Here is a 26084-nt window from a genome sequence, read left to right as displayed (position 1 = left end):
CTTGTGACAGCCTGAAAAAAGAGATTTCGTTTACTTTGGGTAGAATTTGTGAACAAGAGGACGCTGAATTTGAGCATGGAAATGAGCAGACTCTATGGATTTGGATTTTTGTCCATTTTGAAGGTGTGGTAGATAACCATTAATTCTTGTTGAAAAGTTGGCAAATTAATTTTCTAAAACTCTTATTGTTTCTACAAGTACATTTTTGGTCATTTGTTGACTTGATTGTTTGAATAATGGAGAAAATTCATGGATTATTAGAGTTATTAAGCACTCTAATCTTATCTACCGCTGACAACACTGTTAAAGTTAGCAAAGCCTCTCTTTCAGACATTCAGACTTGTCTGCAAAATGCACAAGACAAAATTGATTTTTTGCAGCTTGAATCACAACTACAACAAGAGGAGTTACAAAAGTATAGTCATGATTTTGAACTTGTCTTTGTTCAGGACAATTCTCTGTTTGAGACACACTCCCATCAACAACCAGAAATTGATCAGATCATTGAACCCCTCTCAGGAGTAGTTGTATATGCAGATGCAGAAATTTAGTCTGCACTTCCCAAGTTGGTCATCAGACCTTGGGAAGAGCTTGTCCATAACAAGCACAAAACCGGTCTTGGATATGAAAAGGAGATTTCCTTTCATATTCCAGATTACTCAAAGCTCATCCAGTTTCAGAGTGTTGGATTTCTTCATGACAATTCATCTCTAGCTGTTCCAGATTCTGCTCCTCTTCCACAAAAACAACAGATTGTGAAATGCCAACATTGTGAAAGGGTTGGCCATATGAAAGATCACTGTGTTGATCTTCATCCATGTAAGCATTGTCATAAAACCAGTCATTCTTCAAATAGATGCTTCAAAAACAAGCCTCCTGCAAGAACACAAATTCATCTTGGATGGATCGCTTCTTAGCAATGGGCTTTAGCAACCAAGAAGATATTTTAGTCATATGTCAGAACTTGTTCTAGAGTATTAAACAATCTTGCAGTTGAGTTCTCTCCATCATCTCACCTTGTATTTGACAGGGGGGAAGTGATGGTCGTCTACAAGCTTCAAAGCCACATCAAGCGAGCTTGAGCCACAACCTGCCATATCAGATTCAGAGTTGTAGCCAGAGACAAAGATGCCCTTGAGCATGCCTTCAGTTGGTGATGCCTCTTCAAAGAATTGGGGACGCTTCCTCTAGCAAAAGACTTTAGTGCCAGTTTTGGAAGAATTCCAGGAATTGCATTAAGAATTCCAGAGTTGGTGGTAATCCTTAAACCATCACAGGTTGAGACCTCCCTTTTTAGGTTGAGGTTCTCCCTTTTTATGCGGGGTGAGACCTCCCTTTCAAGGTTGAAGGTTTCCCTCTTCAAGACATCAGGAGCACTTCCTCTAGCAGAAGACCTCAGCTTCTTGCCAGACTTGGAAGAGTTCTTGGAACTGCACTAAGCATTCTAGTGTTGGTGGTCATCCTTAAACCACCTCCCCTTATACCAACATTTCAGAGAGCACATTCAGCCTAGTGCTGCCATGCATTTTTGCACATTTTGTATTACAACTCTCTTCTTGGACTCATACATACCCCTTCAGATTAAGGGGGGAGTGATGAACACCTAATCCTCTAAGGGTTATGGTGTGGAAGATAAACAGTCGAAGGGAGTCCAAGAGACCTTGGAATATGGAATCCAATAGTCACTCCCATGTATTATAAATGTGTATCATTTGTTAATAGAAAATGTATTCACACTTTACCTTATTTGGCTGTCCATATTCCATGTGCATCTGACATTCTGGGCAATACGAAGAAGAGATTCTTATGGGAAGTGTGAAAGAGAGGTTCTTCTGGATCAACGAAGAAGGTATTCTTCTGGGGCAGCGAAGAAAGGTTTCTTCCGGGCAAGCGAAGGAGGGTTTTCTTTTGGGGCAGCAAGAGAAGGACTCTTCTAGGTGATCGAATTCTAGAGACCGAGTTTCTTTAGAGGAAACCAGTGAAAGCTTAGAGACCAAGATTCTCTAGGAGAAGTCGAGAAGTAGTAATGAGAAAGATATAGAGACCGAGTTTTTCTAGAAGGAGTCGAGGAGAGCAGTTCCAGATCAAGAAAGGAAGTTAAAGGGAAGAGGCAGAGCATCACAGATAGTGACAAGGTTCTTGGGAGGATACTAGAGTCAAGGGTCTGTGTCATGGTCTTGGTACTTGTCAATTGAAGATCTAGAAGAAGAATTTTGATCGAGTTTTCCTCTCTAGAGGTGAGAGGTTTTGGCCTTGGTTGACTAGCCTACATACTGTGTCACTTGTCCCTTATTGTGCATATTGGTAATTGTCTTGATGAAAAGAACACAATAATAACATAATGAACAAAAGACTATAAGCTAAGAAGTAAAAAGTGTATCACAAGCAATTATCAAGTAGAGAAATCTCTTAACTATCCATGCCATAGATTTCTCAACATGGAATCAGAGCTTAGGTGCTGAAGTCAGAAAGGGGCATTCAAAGCAAGTTGACACACAAGAATCGAGTTTCATAGAAAGGTCAAAGCAAATCAAAGAACTCCAAGCCATCCAATCAAGCATCGAAGAAGGATCATAGCAGATTCAAGGGCTACCAAGGGCAAGATCTTCAAAACCCTAGATCGAAGAATGCTACATCAACAAGAGTCTTGAAGTTGTCTTCAAGAAGGAAGCAGGAAGAAAAGACCGAAACCCTAGAAGCACTCCAGAGATCATACATCACCAAAGAAAGAAGGAAGACTAAATCATTCAAGGAGGATTGCGAATCAAACTCTCTCTCATCAATTTCTTAAGAAGCAAATCCTCTATCAACATCAAGATTAAGGAGGAAGCAAGCATCAATCTGTCAAGTAAGTCTATGACTATATCTGATAATAACAAAATGTCTTTTTGCAAGGAAACCAATAAATTGGTTGGGGCTGCAAATTTCCTTGCATGGAAGAAAATGACAGACCTAAACCTTATTGAGAATGAGGTCATGGATCACATGCAGGGATCAATAAACCAACCTCCAAAGGAAGATAATCGAGCACATGCTAGATTCATGAAGGGAGAAGTGAGAGCCCAGATGATTCTTATCGAATCTATAAAAGACTCTCTAATCCCATATTTATCTAAGTTGGAGACTGCAAAAGCTATATATGACAAATTGGTAGAGTTGTTTTCCATAAGTAGTGCAGGAGAAGTAATCTCATTAGGGTAAGGACTCTACAAACTGAAGATATCCAAGGAAGATGGAAGAGCCTCATACTTTATGAGGATATTAGAAATTCGAGATCAACTACAAGAGGTGGGAGAAGTCATGTCTGATAGAGAGATGACCACAGTGGTACTAAATGCACTATCGGAAGAATGGGGTAACTTCACTTCAAGTTTATATGGAAAGAAAGAGACTACTCCATTTCAAGATCTATGGTCACTCTGTAAGATCAAAGAAACCAGACTGAAGGCAAAGGTTGATGTCAGACCAAATGAGCAGAATCAAGCATATGCTGCTATGGCAAGAAAGAAAGGGAAATTTGGAAAGTTCGGTCCTCAAAAGAAAAGGAGGAACATGGATAAGGTAAGATGCTATGGATGTCAAGAACTTGGGCACTATAGAAGAGATTGTCCTAAACGTAGTAAGGACAAGAGGAATAGGGAAGAAGCCCACATTACTGAAGAAGTGAAAGAGCCCGAGTCAAAGAAGTGTAAGAATGAAGAAGTAAAATATCTCTACTATGACTGAGATGATCTTCTTCATTAGAGGTACTTTTCACTTGTAAATCATAGATAGGAAGTAATGTGTATAAGATAGGATGCATCGGATTAGAAAATAGCATCGTGATAGAAGCATTAGAAGTAAGAACTCGTGACATGAGAAGTAGAAAGAATGTCTGGAATAAAATTCTATTATGGAAGCTCTTGGGAACCTCATTAAAGTAGAGGTCATCATTGACTGGGATCATCATACAATAGTCAAGAAGGAAACATATGCGGGGTAAGGAAGGATATGGAAGATCCTCAAGTTTCTATGATGGAATCCTTATTAAAGGATTCATCGATTGAGGAAGGAAGCAAGAGTTTCATCAGGAATTCCAACTTGTGGGATTCAAGAGATGATGGTATGATGACATATCAGGACAACAGGTCTAAAGGATAAAGTTGTTTCGTTCAAATGAAGCTGCTACAGGAAGTCTGGATGACCGAAAGGAAAGATGAGGTATGTATGCTTACATAGGTTGTTATGAAAGTCATGTCATATGGTTGCAAATAATATAGATCACTATTTCCCTCGTGGAAAATATGATCAAAAGAAGAAAGGATCTCCTCCTTTGAAAGTTTGCAAGGGTCTCCTCCTCTGAAATTTTGCAGAAAAGCATAAGTCGCACTACATGAAATCAACATAATATGTTCTCATATGAATCATAAGGAAGCTGACTACAATAGAGGAACTCTGATTGGAAGCTCCTGGGAATGAAGTGTGTGAAAAGATAGGAAGAGATCATGATAATATCCAACGAAGGTCGAAGGCATTCAACATTCGGAGTCCAAGAAGAGTTGACTAGAATATCTCCCAGAAAGATATGGAGACTCTGATGGAAGTCGGAAAAAGATGGAGACCCTTGATAATGAATATCTTTGGGAAATGTGTCAATCTGTATGCAGGATGCTGATACCTTCAGGAAGATGTCATGATGAAAGACCATCACAAAGATAATATTTGATTTAAGTGTTCATTTATTTTTGAACTAATATCTGAATGGGCTTATGTTGGACTGCCTAAGGGAAGATCTGTGGATGACTTCCAAGAGGACCATATTGAAGGATGTAAGATCCATTAAGAAAATATGGCATGAAGGCATAATGTCATAAAGCAAAGGCCAGATGAAAAATCTGATGGATCAATTTATGATGAGAGGAGGACATGACTAACTCATGAATGAAAGTGATGGATGGATTGTGCCCTATCGTGTCATCATACCAGAGAATCAAATTGTGTCATCATCCCAGATGAAGATGATTCAGAAAGGGGCACCAACTTATGTAGTACAATGTCACTAGTTAGAAATGTTATCTGCAAAAATGATCAACGAAGAGTCACCAGAAGTACATGAGCTAATTCAAAAGCATGAAGAGGTATTCTAAGACCTGCTCATGAAAATGCCATCTAACAAGGAAATCGAGCATACAATAAAAGTCAAAGAAGGATCAAACCTCGTCAACATTAAGCCGTATCGATATCCACATCAACAAAAGACTGAAATTGAGAGATTAATCCAAGACCTTTTAAAATGTGGGATTATCTCGAAAAGTAAGAGTCCGTATGCTGCTCCAGTGGTATTGGTAAGGAAGAAGGACAAATCATTCAGGTTATGCATTGATTATAGAGGATTAAACAAAATAACGATTAAAAACAAATTCCCAATTCCCTTTGTCGATGAAATGTTGGATGTACTACATGGCGCAAAATACTTCTCAAAATTGGACTTAAGGTCAGGCTATTACCAAATAAGAATCAGGTTAGAAGACATATCAAAAACGACATTCCAAACACACAAAGGTCACTATGAATCTAAAGTAATGCCATTTGGGTTAACTAATGCACCAACAACATTCCAAGCCACTATGAACGAGTTATTCCGTCCATATCTTAGGAAGTTTGTATTAGTATTCTTTGATGATATTTTAATTTATAGTAAAACTTGGAAGGAGCACCTACAACATCTGGATAAAGTTCTTACAATATTGAAAGAGCATCAGTTCTACGACAAGAAATCCAAATGCACCTTTGGGAAGGAAGAAGTAGAATATCTCGGACACAATATCCCATGAAGGAGTAAAAGTGGACCCTAACAAAATCAAAGCTATAAAGGAATGGACCAAACCAGTTAATATATCCAAGCTAAGATGGTTCTTAGGATTGACTGGATATTACCGAAGATTTATTAAAAACTATGCACATATAACTGCACCTCTAACAAACCTTTTAAAGAAGAATTCATTTCAATGGAATGAGAAAGCAGGAAGGTGTTTTGAAGAACTGAAAGAAGTTATGTCTAATGCCCCGGTATTGGAAACTCCATATTTCTCTAAACCATTTATCATCGAGTGTGATGCTTCCAGATTTGGTATAGGCGTAGTGTTAATGCAAGAAGGGCATCCAATAGCTTTTGAAATTAGGAAGCTCAATAAAAGAGAACTTCTTAAGTCCACATACAACAAGGAAATGCTCGCTATTATGCATGCACTGGCTAAGTGGAGACAATATCTTTTGGGAAGTAAGTTCTCCATTCGAACAGACCATAACAGTCTCCAACACCTCCTTCAACAAAAAACACTTTCCGAAGAACAACAAAAATGGATTGAAAAAATTGTTGCTTTGACATGGAGATACTACATAAAAGGGGAAAAGACAATGTAGGAGCAGATGCCTTGTCTAGGAAAGACGAAGAACCAACACTACTTGTAGTCTCAATTGTTGTTCCTGAATGGCTTAATGAGATTCGAAGTGAGTATGCTAAGGATCCAGAAATAACTGCGATAATCAATACCCTTCCAAACAACTTAAAATTTGAATGGAAGAATGACATTCTATGGTACAAAGGAAGAATCTATCTGAATTCAAACTCCAAGTTTAAATCCAAGATACTCAAGGAGACATGATTCACTGTCAGCCGAACATGTAGGATTCTTTAAAACTTACTATGATGCACGCCAATTATTCTTTTGGAAGGGGATAAGTCGCGATATTCAGAAGTATGTGGCGGAGTGTGACACATGTCAAAGAAATAAAAGTGAAAATATTATGACACCTGGATTTCTTCACCCCTTAAACATTCCGAATCAGAAATGGGAAGAAATATCAATGGACTTTATTGAGGGATTCCCTGTATCTGAAGGCAAGGATAAGATTTCGTAGTAGTCGACATACTCACCATGCTCACTTTATTGCAATGAAGAAATCAGACTCAGCTAAACAAATCGCTAAGATATTCTGCAAAAATATTTATAAATTACACGGTTTTCCGAAAGTCATTGTGAGTGATAGAGACGCCAAATTTAAGGGTAATTTTTGGAAATAGTTGTTCAACCATATAGGAACCTACCTAAATATGAGTTTCGCTTACCACCCTCAAACAGATGGACAAACAGAGGTTGTCAATAAATGTTTGGAAGCCTACCTACGTTGTTACGCTACAGAAAAACAAAATAAGTGGGCTCAGTGGTTGCATCTTGCTGAATGGTGGTATAATTCTACTTATCATACATCAGCAAAAATGACTCCATTCCAAGCTTTGTATGGGTACGAACCTCCGAAATGGAAGGATTTAGCTACTGTCCACACAAATCTACCAGCTGTTAAAAACCAATTAGAAGAAACCCAAAAAATCATCCAAACCCTAAAAGAAAATTTAAATAATGCAAGAAACCATATGAAGCAACAGGCTGACCGAAACAGAACCAAAAGAGATTTTGAAGTTGGAGAATGGGTATTTGTCAAGCTCCAGCCATACAAGCTGTTAATTTTAGGTATGTTCTATGCTGAGAGAAAATTTACTTCAATTTTCCATATTAGCTCAATATCAATTCCAGATTAGCAATCACACTAAGCATGATAATAAAATGCAGATAGAACATAAGCATAAATCGCAGAAAACAAGCCAAGACAAGAGGACACAAGATTTGGCGCCAGCCAGGGACAAACCCCAATGTGGGGAAACCCTTGATCAATTCTTCTTATATGTTCTTCAATAGTTCAACATAGAGAGAGATAGTACATATACATAAAAAGTCAGCATCTTGATGTATCAAAATAAGAGCAGAGATCTTCTCTAAGAAGATGTCACATGAGGTAGCTGATTTGGACACAGGCGATTCCATCACCTCGCTGTACCTATTACTGTGCTGCACAATGCTGCACCTTTATACCATGTCCATCTTCACTGTGCTACACCATCACTGAGTTGTACCTCATCATGCTGTACCCAACATGCTGCTCTTCATCATCATGTTGCACTATTCATCATGCTGCACTATGCATCATACTGCACTATGCATCACTGTGTTGCACCACTGTCACTGTGCACTATGCTGCACCATTCATACTGCTGTACCCATCATTGTGCACTATGTTGCACCGTCATACTGCTGTACCCATCATTGTGCACTATGCTACACCATTCCATCACTGTTCACTATGCTGCACCATTCCATCACTGTTCACTATGCTGCACCACTAACCGCTGTCTCTATCACCATGCTGCATCCAACTGTTGCATCTAAACATGTTGCTCCATGCACCTTACTGCACCATGCTGCTGCATCCATCACATCATGCTGCACCCCTTTACATCATGTTGCAGCATTCATCATCATGCTGTCTTCAAACTAAGATAGTAGCACCAAGGTAGTCCTAGCTATGGTGCTATGGCTTGCGGCCTAGCACATAGCAATGCTGAAGAGAATGTCTTTGAAACTTTACTTTCATCAAACCGTGAAGGAGTGCACACACACACACACACACACACACACACACACATATATCACTGATATTATTGCATGAAGGCAGATCCATATACTGTCCTCGTCTGAAGTCATTCATCTGAGAGATTGTATATAGGATTACTGTAGATAACATCCTTAGGATAGCAAATAGCGTTCCTTTTGACAACGTCTTAAGGTCTCTTATTAGACCTTCTTTTAGAGCACATGGACAGCATTAGAAAGTTGTATATATGTCTCCTTTTTCTGCTAATAAATCTTCATACAAGCCTGCGGCTAGGGCACATTGACAACAGATTTAGGGTCTCATAGATCAGCGTCATAAGGTCTCTTAGACCTGCGTTATAGATGCCTTCTCCACTACGTTAAAGCCTTCTTCATCATGACCGTGTTAGATCATCCTCACATGACAACGTATTAGATTTAGGGCATCATTAGTGTTTACTTCCTTACTGCGGCTAAGGTAGGATAGATCCTCCATGACAGCGTTAGGGTGACAGCAATAGGATCCCTTCATGACAACGATTGGATCTATCCTTTATGATTGTGTTTCAATCTGAACAATAGTTAGGGCATCCCTTATTTAGAACAATGTTAGGGCTTCTACTTAGCTATAGGTAGGGCTTCTGCATCTCAGCGTTTAGGGCTGTTGCAACCAGCATACAAGCCCTTGGATTTACTGCGTTCTAGTCCCTTGCTGAACTGCATCCAAGTCCCTTGTTGAACTGCGTCCAAGTCCCTTGTAGAATTTCGATTTAGGGCACGATAGACCTCTTCTTAGGACAATGTATCCTCTTGAGGACTTTCCCTTCCACTAAAACCCAAACAGTGGAGAGAAGATATCACAAGAGGTGAGTCCCAAATGAATTTCAAGGCACCTCTATTTATACTAAAATGTGGAGGACAAGTGGGGGTTATTTGGTTGCTGGCCGACCTTGAGGAATTGTCACATAACACAAATAAATTCATATCTCCATGAATACTTGTCGGAATCAGATGATCTTTGGATCAATCCTACACCTCTCGATGAGAGGAATCCAAGAAAAATATTAGCTGCCATAAATAAGATGACCCACATGGAGTTTGGCCCTAGTTGCCAATTTTAACACTCCCTCTCAACTAGGGAGAACTCCATCTGCTAATCCATCTGCCAGATTGTACTATCTCTGCCATCAATGCCCTGCACTGCTCTGCTGAACTATGAAGAAGAAGAAATGATTGAGAATGTATCATACCATCCTCTACTGACTCGAAGTCAGTCCCATATAAAAGAGAGTGTCTCATACCACTCTTACTGATCTGAAATCAGTTCCAAATAAAGAGAGTGTATCATACCACTCTTACTGATCTGAAATCAGTTCCAAAAGAGAGTGAGTTATATCACTCTTACTGACCCGAAGTCAGTTCCAATTGATCCCAGATCAATATCATCCTAGCATAGGGAGTACGATAGTAACACGATGCGTCCATCGGTACTACTATGGTCTCTATCCTCATTTCCCTACTCATTGGCTAGATGAGGGGTACTTCCCATGAGTCCCAGATTGCATGGGTAGGATGTCTCAGCAGGAGAAGGACGAACCACTCATCCTGCCTACATGTCGCCAGGGGTATCCCAGGGGAAGGCTGAACCACTTACCCTGTACACAACAAATCACTAGGGGAAGGCTGAACCACTCACCCTATGAATGTGTCTCAACAGGAGAAGGATGAATCACTCAGCGTGCCTACATAGCAGACCCCTAGGGGAAGGCTGAACCACTCACCCTATGGTTGCTCATCGCTCCAAGATGTACCCCCAAGCCCCGGAGTTCCCAGAGCTTAATGTCCATATCACAAGGACCCTTAAGAGAGAGTCTCTCCACGACTCCTAGTTGTTCTCGGAAAGTCACAAATTTGACCTTTCCCAGGGGCTTCGACAGAATGTCAGCAACCTGCACATCAATCCCAATGCGATGGAGCCTTCTTTCTCATCGAGGTACCATATCCCAGATAAAGTGGTACGTGATGTCTATAAGCTTGGAGCGATCATAGAATATGAGCTTCCTCAACAATCGAATCCCCCTCTGGTTGTCACAGAAGATCGCGATAGTATCCAACATGTGTCCAAATAGCTCACTGAAGAGCTTCCACAACCAGGCAGCTTCACATGAGATCTTACTCGTAGCTATGTATTCAGTCTCAGCGGTGCTCAAAGCAACCGACTTCTGCTTCCTGCTCATCCAGGATTGCATAGCAGAACCCAAAGAGAACCAACACCCACAAGTGCTCTTGCGATCCTCCACACTGCCTGCCCAGTCAGCATTCGAATAATCATGCAGCTTCACATTTCCGGTAGTGTATCTCAATCCATGAGAGATTGTGCCCCGAAGATATCTCAGAAGATTCTTGGCACCAATCTAGTGTGGCTCAACCATATATGAGCTCAACATGCTAACTGCAAAACATATATCCGGACGATTGTTCACCAAAAACATCAATGCTAGAATGAGTTTATGAAACTCAGAGGCATTTCCCAAATCAGGTTCGGCATCACTACCACACAACTTCTGAAAGTTAAGCTCCATCGAGGTAGTCACGGGTTTGCAGTTTACCATTCCAAATCCAGAATCCAACTCCCTCTTACTTTTGCAAATGAGAGGGTCTGCACTTGTCAGAAAGAGGTCATCCTCATAAGGTGCCAGTATGAGAGGTCTATCATCCACAACCTTCAAGCAATGGTTTGGATCGGTTTCACTCCTAGTGAATCTCAACTTCATCAGACAGCTATCAATCCTCTCATATCAAGCCCGGGGTGTTTGCTCTAAGACATAGAGAGCTTTCTTCCACTTGCATACTTGAGATTCCCAATCATGAATCTCAAACCCCTCAGGTTGTTCCACATCTGAGGTCTTACTACATGAGGGGAATATTCCCCTTGTAAGTTTTCCTTCGGTACATCTTGGACATGTAACTCCATGCTCTTCTTGATTTCAGGCATCCCTGTCACCATCTGACTCACATTGGGTAGGGCCCCATAATAAGCAGACCTTCGGTGCTATAAAAGAGATGTGTCAACTGACATGGTCCCCAATGGACTTCTTGCAAATTGATACAAATTGCCAACGCTGAATCCAAGAATAAAAGCATCTTGAAAAATTCATTTTTCAAACACATACCTTTTCATCGATGAATGCCACCTTGAAACCTTTGACTTCCATTGCCGAAATTGACACCATGTTCTTCTTGAGATCAATACATAAAGAACTTCTTGTTAATGAATTGTGCTACCCTTATTCTATTGAAGGGTAGCATTACCTACACCTTTCCGGGATAGGTGGCATTGACTCCAAGTATAATCTCCACGATTGTTTCCTTCTATATCAAATTAGAGAGAGCTTCCTTCTATCTAATGAAGTGCCTTGAAGCACTACTATCAATAAGCCAGATTCCAAAGAGCCTGGAGGAGAAGTAGTGGAGGGCCAATATAAGGTAATACTTCTTTAGCTCCTCATACCTAGAGTTCCTTGCTTTCTTTGAAGAGTCATCCATTTCCTTGATGACCTGCATTACTTGTCATTCCTCTGATCATTGAAGATGTCCCTGGAATGATTGTTATCATCATCAAGTGATATGCTCCTACCATTCAGAAACTCCTTCGCATAATGGGCGAACTTATTGCAAGCAAGGCATCTGCCTTTCCTTCCACCCTTAGATCCGGACTTCCCATTGAAGTGATCTTTAGGTAGGCCATGAGATGCTTCCACTGTGCCACTCAGATAATATTCTTTGCTTCGACTTCACCCTTGGTGAATTTGAAGAGGGATGAGGAACACATTGAGACTTTTTGTCCTTTCCAACTGTCTTCGGTGATTGCTCTTTCACTCTTGCTTGGGCTTTGTCTTCACCTCAGCTCCGATACCATGTTAATTTTAGGTATGTTCTATGCTGAGAGCAAATTTACTTCAATTTTCCATATTAGCTCAATATCAATTCCAGATTAGCAATCACATTAATCATGATAGTAAAACGCAGATAGAACATAAAAATAAATCGCAGAAAACAAGCCAAGACAAGAGGACACAAGATGTGGCGCCAACCAGGGACAAACTCCAATGTGGGGAAACCCTTGATCAATTCTTTTTATATGTTCTTCAATAGTTCAGCAGAGAGAGAGATAATACATATACATCAGAAGTTAGCATCTTGACTTATCAAAATAAGAGCAGAGATCTTCTCTATGAAGATGTCACATGAGGTAGCTGATTTGGACATAGGTGATTCCATCACCTTGCTGTACCTATCACTGTCCATCATCACTGTGCTGCACCATCATACCATGTCCATCATCACTGTGCTGCACCATGTTGCACCATCATTGAGCTGTACCTCATCATGCTGCTCTTCATCATCATGCTGCACTATGCATCACTGTGCTGCACCATTCATACTGCTGTACCCATCATTGTGCACTATGCTGCACCATTCCATCACTGTGCACTATGCTGCACCGTCATACTTTTGTACCCATCATTTTGCACTATGCTGCACCATCATACTGTTGTACCCATCATTGTGCACCATCATACTGTTGTACCCATCATTGTGCATTATGCTGCACCATTCCATCACTGTTCACTATGCTGCACCACTCATTGCTGTCTCTAACACCATGCTGCAACCAACTGCTGCATCTAAACATGTTGCTCCATGCACCTTACTGCACCATGTTGCTGCATCCATCACATCATGTTGCACACCTTTACATCATGTTGCAATATTCATCATCATGCTATCTTCAAACTAAGATAGCAGCACCAAGGTAGTCCTAGCTATGTTGCTATGGCCTGCGGCCTAGCACATAGCAATGCTGAAGAGAATGTCTTCGAAACTTTACTTTCATCAAACCCTGAAAGAGTGCAGACACACATACATATATCACTGATATACATTGCAAGAACGCAGATCCATATACTGTCCTCGTATGAAGTCATTCCTCTGAGAGATTGTATATAGAATTGTTGTAGATAACATCCTTAAGACAGTGAATAGCCTTCCTTTTGACAGTGTCTTAAGGTCTCTTATTAGACCTGCTTTTAGAGCACATGGACAACGTTAGAAGGCTGTATATATGTCTCCTTTTTCTGCTAATAAATCTTCATACAAGCCTGCGGCTAGGGCACTTTGACAACAGATTTAGGGTGTCATAGATCAATGTCATAAGGCCTCTTAGACCTGTGTCATAGATGCCTTCTTGACTACGTTAAAGCCTTCTTCATCATGACTGTGTTAGATCATCGTCACATGACAACGTATTAGATTTAGGGCATCATTAGTGTTTACTTCCTTACTGCGGCTAAGGTAGGATAGATCCTTCATGACATCGTTAGGGTGACAACAATAGGATCTCTTCATGACAAAGATTGGATCTATCCTTTATGACTGCGTTTCAATCTGAACAACAGTTAGGGCATCCCTTATTTAGAACATCGTTAGGGCTTCTACTTAGCTATAGGTAGGGCTTCTGCATCTCAACTTTTAGGGCTGTTGCAACCAACATACAAGCCCTTGGATTTACTGCGTTCTAGTCCCTTGCTGAACTACGTCCAAGTCCCTTGTTGAACTGCATCCAAGTCCCTTGTTGAATTGCGTCCAAGTCCATTGTAGAATTTCGGTTTAGGGCATGGCAGACCTCTTCTTAGGACAACGTATCCTCTTGAGGACTTTCCCTTCCACTAAAACCCAAAACAGTGGAGAGAAGATATCACAAGAGGTGAGTCCCAAATGACTTTCAAGGCACCTCTATTTATACTAAAACGTGGAGGACAAGTGGGGGTTATTTGGTTGCTCGCTGACCTTGAGGAATTGTCACATAACACAAATAAATTCATATCTCCATGAATACTTGTCGGACTCGAATGATCTTTAGATCAATCCTACACCTCTCGATGAGAGGAATCCAAGAAAAATATCAGCTGCCATAAATAAGATGACCCACATGGAGTTTGGCCCTAGTTGCCAATTTTAACAAAGCAGTTGTCCTTGAAACGAAAAGGAAAAAATAAATTGGAACCGAAGTTCTATGGACCATACCAGAGTAACAAAAAGATCAACCAAGTTGCATATAGTTTAAGCCTTCCAGATAAAATCTGTGTTCCCAACATCTTCCATGTATCCTGCCTTAAAAGAGCATTGGGTGACCATCAATCAACACAAACAACGCTTCCATCCTTAGATGATGAAGGAAGGGTCATTTTAGAACTAGAAGGTATCATATCCACCAGAGAAAAGAAGCTTCAATCTCGTGTAATCAAGGAATACTTGATCAAGTGGAAGGACTTACCAGAAGAAGAAGCTTCTTGGGACACTGAAACATTTCATCAACAACATCCATTGTTACGTATGCTTTGAGGACAAAGAATTTTTCTAGGAGGAAGGCAATGTTATATAAAAATTAGTTAGTTAAGTAGTTATTAGGCAAAGGGCATGAGCAAAGATCATGCCCATTCACCAATAGGCACCCAAGGATGGAATAAAGATAGGGGCCTCCCTCAATTTGTAATCATCTTCTATCTTTAATAATAAATATGATTTTTTTCTGAGTAATTTAGCGTGTTGTGTAAGATCAAGAGGGAGTTGATGGTGTCATACAACCCATATTAGAACTGGTTTGTTGAAAGGAAAAATTAGGCCATAGTTCGAGCTACCAAGGCAATGATTCATGACCAGGATCTGTCCATGTTTCTTTGGGCAGAGGCATGCAATATGAAAATGTATGTACAAAACAGGAGTCCTTATAAGGTCTTGGGGGACAAGACTCCATAAGAAGATGTCCACTTTGTATTTTTGCATTTTTCCTTGAGTTTTTGAGGAGAAGACATACATTGCGCAGCCTCAGGGCTTTGAGATTCATGGGAGGGATTCTCATGTGTGTAGGCTTAGGAAAGCCTTGTATGTACTTGAGTAGACATTGAGGGTGTGGTACTCGAGGATTGATGGGTCCTTGCTAAGCATGGGCTTCACCAAGAGTGAGGTGGATCCTAACTTGTACTTTACACGTGTTGATGCATGTCCTTGGAATGTTGACAATAGTACTTGTATATGAAGTAACCTGTAGCTATAAGGATTCACGATCATGTTTGTACACACATTCAAATGTTTATATATACAAAGGTTGTGCTTGTATAAAGCTACGTACTCATTGACATATAATGTGTGACATTGGTACTTGTGTGTGCTTGGAGTCTTGGACCCACTATATTAACTGCACTTCAGGAATTATGTATGATAATTCCGTTAATTGCATGTGGACCCACATCTCTTCAGTTTGCCAATATGCTGACCCCATGGTCAATATTATAAATTGGTAAAAGCATTACTAGTGCATTACTTAGCTGGACACTTTAAAATAAAGAGGGTTGATGCATGTCCTTGAAATGTTGACTTGTATATGAAGTAACCTGTAGCTATAAGGACTCACGATCATGTTTGTATGCACATATTCAAATGTTTATGTATACAGGGGTTGTCCTTGTATAAAGCTACGTATTCATTGACATATTGTGTGATATTGGTACTTGTGTGTGCTTGGACACACTATATTAACTGTACCTCAGGAATTATGTGTGATAATTCCATTAATTGCATGTGGACCAGCATCTCTTCAATTGGCCTATATACTGGCCCCATGGTCAATATTATGCATTGATAAAGGTATTACTAGTGCATTACAGCCTGTGGTTCCTAACTGTTTTCATCAGGTTTCTGTGTATATCACTCCCTCTTTGCTATCTTTGTCTTCTCCTGGTGAGGTACGTCAAATTGACCAACAATAGCACCAATGTTTGAAATGTAATAACAAGCTGATGGGATTGGGTGGAAGGTTGATGGGGATGTTATAAAACCACACAATATATTTTTGGGTTTTATTCCAATCTTGTGGGTCCCTGTTTGATCAGTAATCATTCTGTGAGGATTAGTATCTTCTAGTAATTAGGCAGTTATTTTAGATGCCTGCTTTTCTCCACAATCTTTAAAGCTCTAAATAAAACTGATGCTATTTAGTGCTTTGCAATTTCAACAATTGACATCTAAAATATAAATCGAATTCTAAGCTTAATGACTTGGGTATATAACTGACTATCACCTCGTTGAATCTGCTGTGTTTAATTTGACGTATGTGGAGATTTTGTGTGCAGATTACTATGAACTTTAAGTCATCTTTTCTTGCGGCTGCAGATGACAGTGGAGAAGTAAAGGTATGCATGAGTTGGTTACATCAAACAGTCTAGCTTATATTTGTTTAATCTTAAAAATGTGGTTGATGACAAGAAATATTTTCATTGGTTGTAGAATGCAGGTTGTTTGTGAGTACTGTACGTGGCTTTTTTTGTGGAAATTAAATTCTGTAACTGTGGCTGATAGATATGGAAGCACATTTTCTATGGCAAACAAATAGAGTACTTAATGTAATGAGGTATTGTTAGGAAAGACAGATATTTTAGCAGCTAATGTTTCTTGATAGTAGGAGGGAAGTTCTCCCATCATTTGGATTCAAATGAGACATTTAGAACAAGTCTAAGATATCAAATTTATTAATACATTTGTCCTGTTTAGGAATTGAGGATGGAAGCAATATAGATTCAGTCCCAATTACATATTTATTTTGGAAAGGGTAAACACTTTTTTGATGCGTGGGGAGTAATGGACCTCAACTCATAAAGCCCATTATAAATGTGAGATCCTCAAACTCAGCCAATTCATACACATAAGGTTCTATACTTGTTGGGGTTTGAACCCGGGTCATTATGGTGGTAACGCTTCCTCTTAGCCACTAAACCACAACCCAATGGACTAGCCAATTTCAAATATTTAACTCATTCACACACACACACACATATATATTGTTTTTTCCCCATGGGAAAAAATGTAATTTTCATTCAAGTAGAATAAAGATTAGAATCATAAGGTGCAAAGGCACATCCAGAATTCTGTAAGAGGCAGTTTAAAAATTCTATTTGTAGGGCATACAGTCCATACATTACATGTTACATATCATAACAATTGGTCACAAAAGTCCCTATACTGCCCTGTATTACCTACAGGTCATCTTAGAAGTTCACCAGAGTAGCTCTCCTCATTTCTTCAATGTGTCCCTGATAGCCTTTGGTAATTATCAATTGTTTTTTGATTAATTCCAGACCTTTCTTAGATAGCTTATCGGCAATTTTGTTCAGTTCTCTGAAAGTATGTGTGAAACTGATCTGCTGAAAGAGATTAGAACTATCTTTAAGTTGTTCAGCAGTAGGTAAGAGTCTGATATTCTGAAACTCTGCTTCTCCTTTGATGCATTTAAGCACCAGTAAAGAGTCACTGAAAACCTAATAAATCCAGAAGTTCTTCCAAGTTATTCGAACTGCTTCCTAGGTTAGTTTTGAAATGAACTAATGATTATCAGAGAGATGAAGGCAGAAGCCAATTCCAACACATGTATTATCTCCCTGGCATGTGCCATCAAAGAAACCCCAAAGGAGAATGTTTGTTGAGAAATGGTACCAAGTGTTTCCTAGTGCTCTGCGCCTAGCCTAGGAAAAGTGATAAAGTGAACCCCTTTTGAAAAAATGACTTTATTTATAAAGTGATTTTATAAAGTTAGAAAGTGGCATTTTCTATTTAATTAATAAAAGTGACTTTATAAAATTTTAGTGATTTAAGTGATTTTAGAAAGTGGCTTTTCCTAAAAGTGACTTAGGTTATCTCAATGAGAGATTAAGTCACAACCATTGACCTTGAGATGGCAAGATTTAATCTTGGCCATTGAGATCAGGGGTTAGTGGTTTTAGACTTTAGTAATTAAACCTTTCTTAGATAGCTTATCAGCAATTTTGTTCAGTTCTCTGAAAGCATGTGTGAAACTGATCTGCTGAAAGAGACCAGCAATATCTTTAAGTTGTTCAGCAGTAGGTAAGAGTCTGATATTCTGAAACTCTGCTTCTCCTTTGCTCCATTTAATCACCAGTAGAGTCACTGAAAACTTGCAAAGAGTTCACATCTCGGTACAAAACAAATTTTAATAGGTAAAATAAAGCCAGAAGTTCTCCCAAGTTATTCGAACTGCTTCCCAGGTTAGTTTTGAAATGAAACTAATGATTATCAGAGAGATAAAGGCAGAAACCAATTCCAACACATGTATTATCTCGTTGGCATGTGCCATCAAAGAAACCCCAAGGGAGAGACGTGTGTTGAGAAATGGTACCAAGGAAGTGTTTCTTAGTGCTCTGCACCTAGCCTAGGAAAAGCTATAAAGTGAAACCCTTGTGAAAAAATGACTTCATTTATAAAATGATTTTATTCAGTTAGAAAATGGCTCTTTCCTATGTTGCACTGGTTGGGGGGACAGGGGGACGAGTTTCCGGGATGGCTAGAGTGTACCCCCAAATTTTCAGGGGACAACGGGTTGGGGATGGCAAGTGTGGCAACTAATTTTTATATTTATTAAAAAATTAAAATAAAATTTAGAAATACAACATAAACATGAATCAAAATGATAAATTAAAATAGAAAAATTCGAACTATTACTAATTTTGAAATTCAAATTTACTAAAGTCTAAAGACTAATACTAATACTATTTAATGGTCATTGTGCATCACAAAAAAGATCTCATCATCATTACCCATTGTCAAAAACTTAAGAAGTACTATTAGTCTGTTACAACCTACAATCTACTACTGTCTACATAATCATTCTATGATGCATGATGAATCATTTTAAAATTTAAATAGCAGCGAAAGCATAAAAGTAAATACTAAATTTTAATAAAACTATAAACATGGACAAGTCATTAAATTTTAAATTTAATTCCAAAATTAAGAGTCTAGAAAACCATGGATTATAAATTTATAAATTATAGACTATAGTCCAAGAACCAAAATGGCAAAATAATATAGTCACTAGTGTAGGTGCCAAATGGAAAAATCAAAATGTCTCAAGACAACAAAAAATGATGTATGAGTTAATATCCATAGTAGCATGAAGGCTGAAGCTACTAAGAAATTCATATCTTCTGCATCAAGTATATCTGAAAATGCTTGAGCCTCACTATCTTTTCTCCCATCACCATCAATGCTTTACAAGTGCAGTTCAATGTCATCTAATGGTACTGTTGACCACTACGTGTCAATGACCCATAGCAGTACACCCCCTTTTTTCGAAAAAGGGATAACGCCTGATCGATGTGTTCCTGCCATCCAGCTATCATCATCAGCCTGAGGATCATCTTATAATGTAAACCCAGTTTGCATGTGTATAATGTAAATAATCTCAGCAGATCCGTGTCGTGTATGTAATCACCTAGGTAAACCTACTTTTCTGGTGACGATCTATATTTCGGAAGGTTTTTTGTCTCACCGATCCATTCTTGGATGGTCGACAGAGTTTTCCTTCAGCCTTACCCCAAAGCCGGAATGGATTTTGTCACTGGGATCTTAGGGGAGTCCTAGTGTTCTAGATCGAGTCTATGTAAAAGTGATTTGGGGATAATCCTAACTATTTGTGGTGGGCCCCAGTATTGCAGCAATAATGCTGCAACTCCTAAGGCTCCCTTCTTTACTTTTATCAACCAGGTAGTTCGTAACAAACTTGGAAGCGACGGTGCTGTATGCACAAGTACTAGCTCTTGCCGCGGCTGTCACTTGATCAGCTGGCACAAGTCCGCTAGGAGCTTAAGCCAACTTTTATGAGCTCTTAGAAGAAGCTTTTTAACTGATGGATGAAAGCTAACTCAAAGGGGGTTAATCTACTTGTAGAAAGAAACTGAAAGCGGAAAGGAAATGCAAACCCTAGCAAACCCTAGTTTTATAGACTAACCCTACTAGTGCAAGAAAAATGATGAAAGCTACAGAAAGGAATGCCGTTGACTCATAGAAAGGTAAAATGCATGTGATTAAGCTACTTCTGGAGTGAAATCTGAAAAGTAACATCTCTTTGTATTTTTGAGTAAGTTGGCAGAATTATTATGCATGTGCTTTAACTGTTTTTGACTGTGCAGAGGTGGATTGGCGAAAGGAAATGCTTGTAGGAGGTTGGGAAGGTTAGAAGAGGTCCTAAGGGGTCCCTAGCACCCTTCCAGAGAGTTTCACAGTGAGCGGATCTCAAGAAACCGCTTTCGTGAGCTTCTACAGGAAGTTTGCAGGGGTTCTACAGGATGTTCTATAATTTCTACAGGATGTTCCGAAAAGAGGATTTTGGAGGGTTGATGGAGGAAGATAGGTGAAGAAGTGGGTATGGAGGTGAGATAAGGGTGTGAGGAGGTCCAGGACTTGGTGATTGAGGATGGAGAGTGGCTAAGGCGATTGGGTTGGTTCAAAGATAAGAGAAGCAATGTTGTGCAAGAGTATAGGGACTAGGGCAAAGTGTGAAAACGTAGCAAATGAGAGGCAAGAATCTGAGTTGGAGGGCGAAGCAGGTTGCATGGATGGGGTAAGGGTAGGAGAGGATGTTTCACAGGCGCTTTGCACGTTATTTCTCAAACTGAACAAACAAAGACTCGGAAAATCAAGGACCTAGCTACTTTAACCTAATCTGACCTAAATAACAGCAAAGAAAATGAACAACAGTTTATTTGCAACGAAATCATGTGAAATAGCTATGCAAACTAAGCAATAATGAACTTGAGCATGTAACCACAACTGGTATCAACTTCTGCAAATGAGAATCTAACACGAATAATTGCATGATGAAGCAAAGACAGTGTTTTTGGTGGCAGCAAGGACACCTTGGTCCCAGCTCATGGTCGCACTGAGGGAGAGGTGAGATCAGAGGTGCTTGATAGCCTTTTTCTGAATACCATCTCTGTTATTAACCTATTAAATCAAATTAAAACATAAGCAACTATTTCTATCAGCAAAAATGAACTAAATGACCAAACAAGATTGTAACCTACTAGCAGAAATTAATTAAAGACAACAGAAAAACATATAACAGTGCACGGATGAGGTCCTGGCACTTGGGTTGTGCCCAACCCCAAGAGCTACAGGCTCCCAAAAAGAAGCTCAGAACTGAGGCAAAATGTAACTGATCTCCATTATTAAGAAACTAACCATATCACAGGAATGTTTACAGCAAAGGCTCCACAAATGAGCAAAAACAGAGCAGCACTAGAGTGCTAACCTACTGACTAAAAAATGACTAAAATCGAACTGCCAACTAGCTAACTTCTGCCCAAAAAAAATGAGGCCCTAAACCCTCTTATTTATACAAATTGGGGACCCCAACAGCCCTCCTAAACTTTAGGAGCTCGGCTGCTAAAACTTGTAGTTAACAGCAACTTTACTAGCCCTTGCTCGGCTGCCCTTGTGATAATCGATTTGGTGGCCCTTGAACTCCGAGTTGATGGTGGAGAATTCGAGGTAAGGGCCCATAAATGAAAGGGAAACCTTCCTACAAATCCTCTCCCTTGTTCTTCCACGAATTTGGCTGCCAAGTGCTCATTAAAACCTTTGATTTTGTCTCAAAATTGACCAAAAAAACTGCACAAAGCACCCATTAGACTTATTGGCATAATGACTAACCCAATTCACTCTATTAGCATAAATATAATAAAAAACATGCAATAAACTAATGAGAATGGCGGATTAAGTCGAATTAGGAGGCTGAATGAGCCCATATAATTATCCATTTTTGGGGCTCATCATCACCCCCCTACTGAAAGTGTTGCTCATCCTCTGAGCAACTAATCCATCTCTCCATCTTTGATGGCCCTGGTGGCCTCTCTGTCATGCCAAGCTTCTGAAGTGATGTCCTCTTCTCTGTCATGAAACCATGCTTTTCTCTCTACTTCTTCCCACTACCTGTGCTCCTTTTCTTGTAGCAGTTTTGTTAGTGCCTCAACCTCAACCGACAACTTGTCCTCTCTTTGCTGTTCATCAGATGTTTCCTTGTCTTTCCTTCTTCTTGTGATTGTTTGGCCGCCTTTTCCTCCAATTTCTCGGTCTCTCTTAGCTTAGTCCGAGTTTCCTGCAGAGAATTCTCAGCATCCTGTAGAACTGTCTCAGCTTCCTGTAGAGCTGTCTTTGAGTCCATCATCTGAATTCTCTCTCTCCAAGTGAAGGTTTTTGGCTTCCTCATTCATAGGTGATGGATATCTTTGAAGGAGACTCCTCCTTTTGTTTAGCTGTTGTGTCCTTAATGACAATTTGCTCCTTTGACTGTGGCTGGGGTCTGCCTACTTTGATCTGTGTGCTCCTCCTCGCTTTAAAGTACATGGAGTTTTGCCTCTTTCTCTTCCTTTTTGGTCTTGGAGGTGTGCTAATGGTGGCAAGCACGGCTGCTGCCTCCCTGGCCAAAATCTCAGGTGATTTCTCCTCTTGCTGTTCTGTTTTCATGCTTCCTGTAGAAACTGTTTCCATGCTTCCTGTAGAAAGTCCGGTGTCAACTGTTTCGGTCTGCTTGGCTAGATGTGTCTTTCCTTTTAATTTTTGTGTGGTTGCCTTAGTTGTGATAACTTTTCAGTTGGACCTGTTCAGCCCTCTCTGCTCTACTTTGCAATCGTTTTTGCCTGGGTGTTTGTGCCATTGTTCCTCCTACTGCTTTGGGCTCAGCAATTTGGCCCTTTTCCCGTTTCTCTTTCTGTCCTGCTTGTGCTTGTTTGGCCTGTGTTTTTGATTCAGTTTTTAGGGACATTAAGAATTCTTCCATTATCTCATCGTCATAACCCTGAAGTTTGTCACAAAAGGACATCCAATTGGCGCGGGTGAAGAGGTCCACCACCTCAGGATGCTCGTGCAGCTTACTGGGATCCGAGGGTTCTTTCCTGATAACCCCCCTGGCATGGTGAGAGTGCTCTGTTTTATGCTCTGATCAGAAAAGGGAATGCCGTGTATGGATTTCTCCCTTGGACAAGGGATTTCAACTATCAATTAGCATCGATTTCCGGGTTCTACGGCTGTTGCTGCCCAGAACTCGGCTGCCCGTTTATAAAAGGAAGAATTAGGTTTCCATAGACAGGGTACAGAGCTCAATTTTCATCCCCAGCATACATACAACCATGTAAAATTCACATTCTTCATACATAGGCTAGCCCTCACAGTGCTTTATCTTTTATATAGGGGAATTTTTTTTAAACAGGAACTGTGGAGGAGAATTTTGACGCAGAACCAACTGAGAAATTTCGTGCAACACATAGGCAAACTGCTATTTTCGACTCACAGACAGACTTGTTTTTGACCCTTCAATTCAAGACAGTTCAATTCACCTCTTTTCTGAAATATACCATGCATGGAAGAGTGTTTTTGAGCCTACCTCTCTCGGAACTCCAAATTCGACGTGGAAAAGTCCAGGCTTCCCTGCTCCGGAAAGCTGTGCCGTACTTCCTGTAGAAGACCCCCCCCGGTTCCTGTAGAATGCTACTGCGCCTCTGAGCGAGCCCGATATATAACAGAATCTTGAAGACAGGTAGAAACACTGGTGAAGGACGATTAGTTAATCATTTTGTGGAAGCAGAGGATGCATACTTCAGTTGAGGACGTTGCAAGTGCAAATGAACAGCAGTTGGTTTCAGCCGAGCATTTTTTAATTGCGGCATGATTCATGGTGAGGGGATGAGGTGGCAAAATGTGTGTTGGCCCCATGCAGACGACAGTGTTGTCCCGAAACTTCATGTTTTCTACCTGTAATCACTTCCATCAATTACATTGAAGTTTAAACGGTCACCACTACTTGTTTCCAGATTTCCTCCTGAGATGGCTAAGCACACGTGTCGTATTCACCCACCGAGCGCTGTTTGAACTGGATGTGGGTGGGCAATTAGCTGGCCACCAATTTTTTTTAATCACAACCATCTCATTGTTCACGCAGTTCTCAAATTACATTCATGCAATCAGAGGAATGAGTTTAGTCACGTACCTGGAAGTCGAATGTGGTTGCTGTGAGGTGCTTTTTGCTGCTGCATGCTCATATTCCATTGCTGCATGCCTGGATCCTTTATGCTATAAGCTTTTTGTTGTCTGATGTGTGGTTATTTTTCTTGTGCAGGTATCCTCTGGTCGGATCTAAGCTGCAGAAGTCAGTTTCATCCTTCAGATTTGCACCTTCATGCTGCTGATGCTGGATTTTTGCAGGACAACAACTTGTTTCCTCCATTGCTCCCAAACGATAAATCGAATTGACCTGAAACTTTCTGAGCATGCTTCTATCATTGTTATGCACCTCCCATAGCAAGATTGTGATCAATGGATGCACAGATTTTGAGAAAAACTGAAAATGGCTGAAGATTACAGAGGTCAATTTCTCGGAAACCGTGCATCAGAATCGGCTGAAACTGCTTGGGTAGGTTACTATCACCTATATGCATCTCCCCATGAAACAAGTTTTGAAACGGATGCATGGATAGGGAGAAAATGCAAAAATGGCTGAAGGTGATGGAGGCTGATTTCTTGGAAACCGTGCACTGGAATTGGCTGAAATTGCTCGGGCATGTTGCCATCATCCCTATACAACTCCCCGTAAAACGATTTTGTAAATGGATGCACGATTTTCACGTGAGGGAAAAAACAAATTTCAGCACTATGTATTTTTGCTTCCAAGCATTCTGCAGTTTTTTGCATGGTAAGAAAAAATGAGCTTGGGCTGTGATGCAGGCATGGAATTGATGGGAGAGAGGTTTGAGGATTGTAGGAGGACTTATGAACCCGTGAGGAAGCTATCATGTTCGCCAAACTGCCTTTTTGAAATCCATTTCTAGCTTCCTGTAGAAATCCTGTAATTTCTACAGGAACTTCCTGTAGAACACGCAGTTTTTAGGAAAGAAGCACAATGAGATGGAAAAAATGATGGAGAAGGGTGAGGGATGGAAACATGGATGCTTGCAGGCCTCATGGACATATTCCTAGCCTTCTGGTCCTCTTCGGAGATCAATTTTGGCTTGTTTGTAGGCTTCCTGTAGAAGACACAGAACTTCCTGTAGAAGGCACAGAACTTCCTCTGTCTTTGTTTTAAGCGATCCTCCTAACCTGCAATGTCCTTGCTGCAACCTACAATTATTCAATGGAAATTAGGTTTACTTTTTCTTCTTCCTTTTTCTCTTTTTTTTTTTTTGTGAAAACAACTAGGGCGCCTCATGGAGGTTTTCACCCTAATTGCCTGCTATGGGCGCCTCCAAGGGAGGTTTTCACCCAGGGATCTTATTCTCTTTTTATTTTTTCTTCTTTCCAACCCATTAATTGCCTCATGGAAGTTTTCAATCAATGAGCCAATCTAAGGCGCCTCCGAGGAGGTTTTCACCTTAGATTTTTATTTTCTTCTTATTTTCATTTTTTCATTTTTTTCATTTTTTTTTCCTACCCTACCCTACTTGAAAAACAAAATCATTTTCAAGTATAAGAATACTTCCAATGGAGCCATGTGCACATCGAGATTAGAGACAAAATGATGTGGAGGCTCGAAATGCATGCTTTGACAGGTATCCGGATTTCAGAGACCAAATGATTTCGCTTTGAAGGGATCAAATATAGCTGAGGAAGAGAGTACTGCTGCAACTTAGTGACCGTCTGGACCTATATCTCAATATAGCTTTGATATCCTTGGTCCTTTTGCTGATTTGGGTCATTCTTCCTGTCACCTTCTAC

The 26084-nt window shown here is 40.1% G+C and overlaps 1 protein-coding gene across 1 annotated transcript in view; it reads left to right on the top strand.

Annotated features, from left to right (window-relative positions):
• Positions 1 to 26084, top strand: part of LOC149160853 (uncharacterized) — a 322505-nt gene that overhangs the window by 64799 nt on the left and 231622 nt on the right. Inside the window, exon 3 of the mRNA XM_089436805.1 lies at positions 16661 to 16720. Coding sequence (XP_089292931.1) covers positions 16661 to 16720 — 60 coding nt within the window. The remainder of the gene's footprint in view (positions 1 to 16660; positions 16721 to 26084) is intronic.

Source organism: Pinus tabuliformis, chromosome 5_2 (genome assembly GCF_031772625.1).
Source record: "Pinus tabuliformis cultivar Carrire ecotype Pingquan chromosome 5_2, CPIR1, whole genome shotgun sequence".
NCBI classification, from domain to species: domain Eukaryota; kingdom Viridiplantae; phylum Streptophyta; class Pinopsida; order Pinales; family Pinaceae; genus Pinus; species Pinus tabuliformis.
This window is presented reverse-complemented; position numbering and strand designations above follow the sequence as displayed.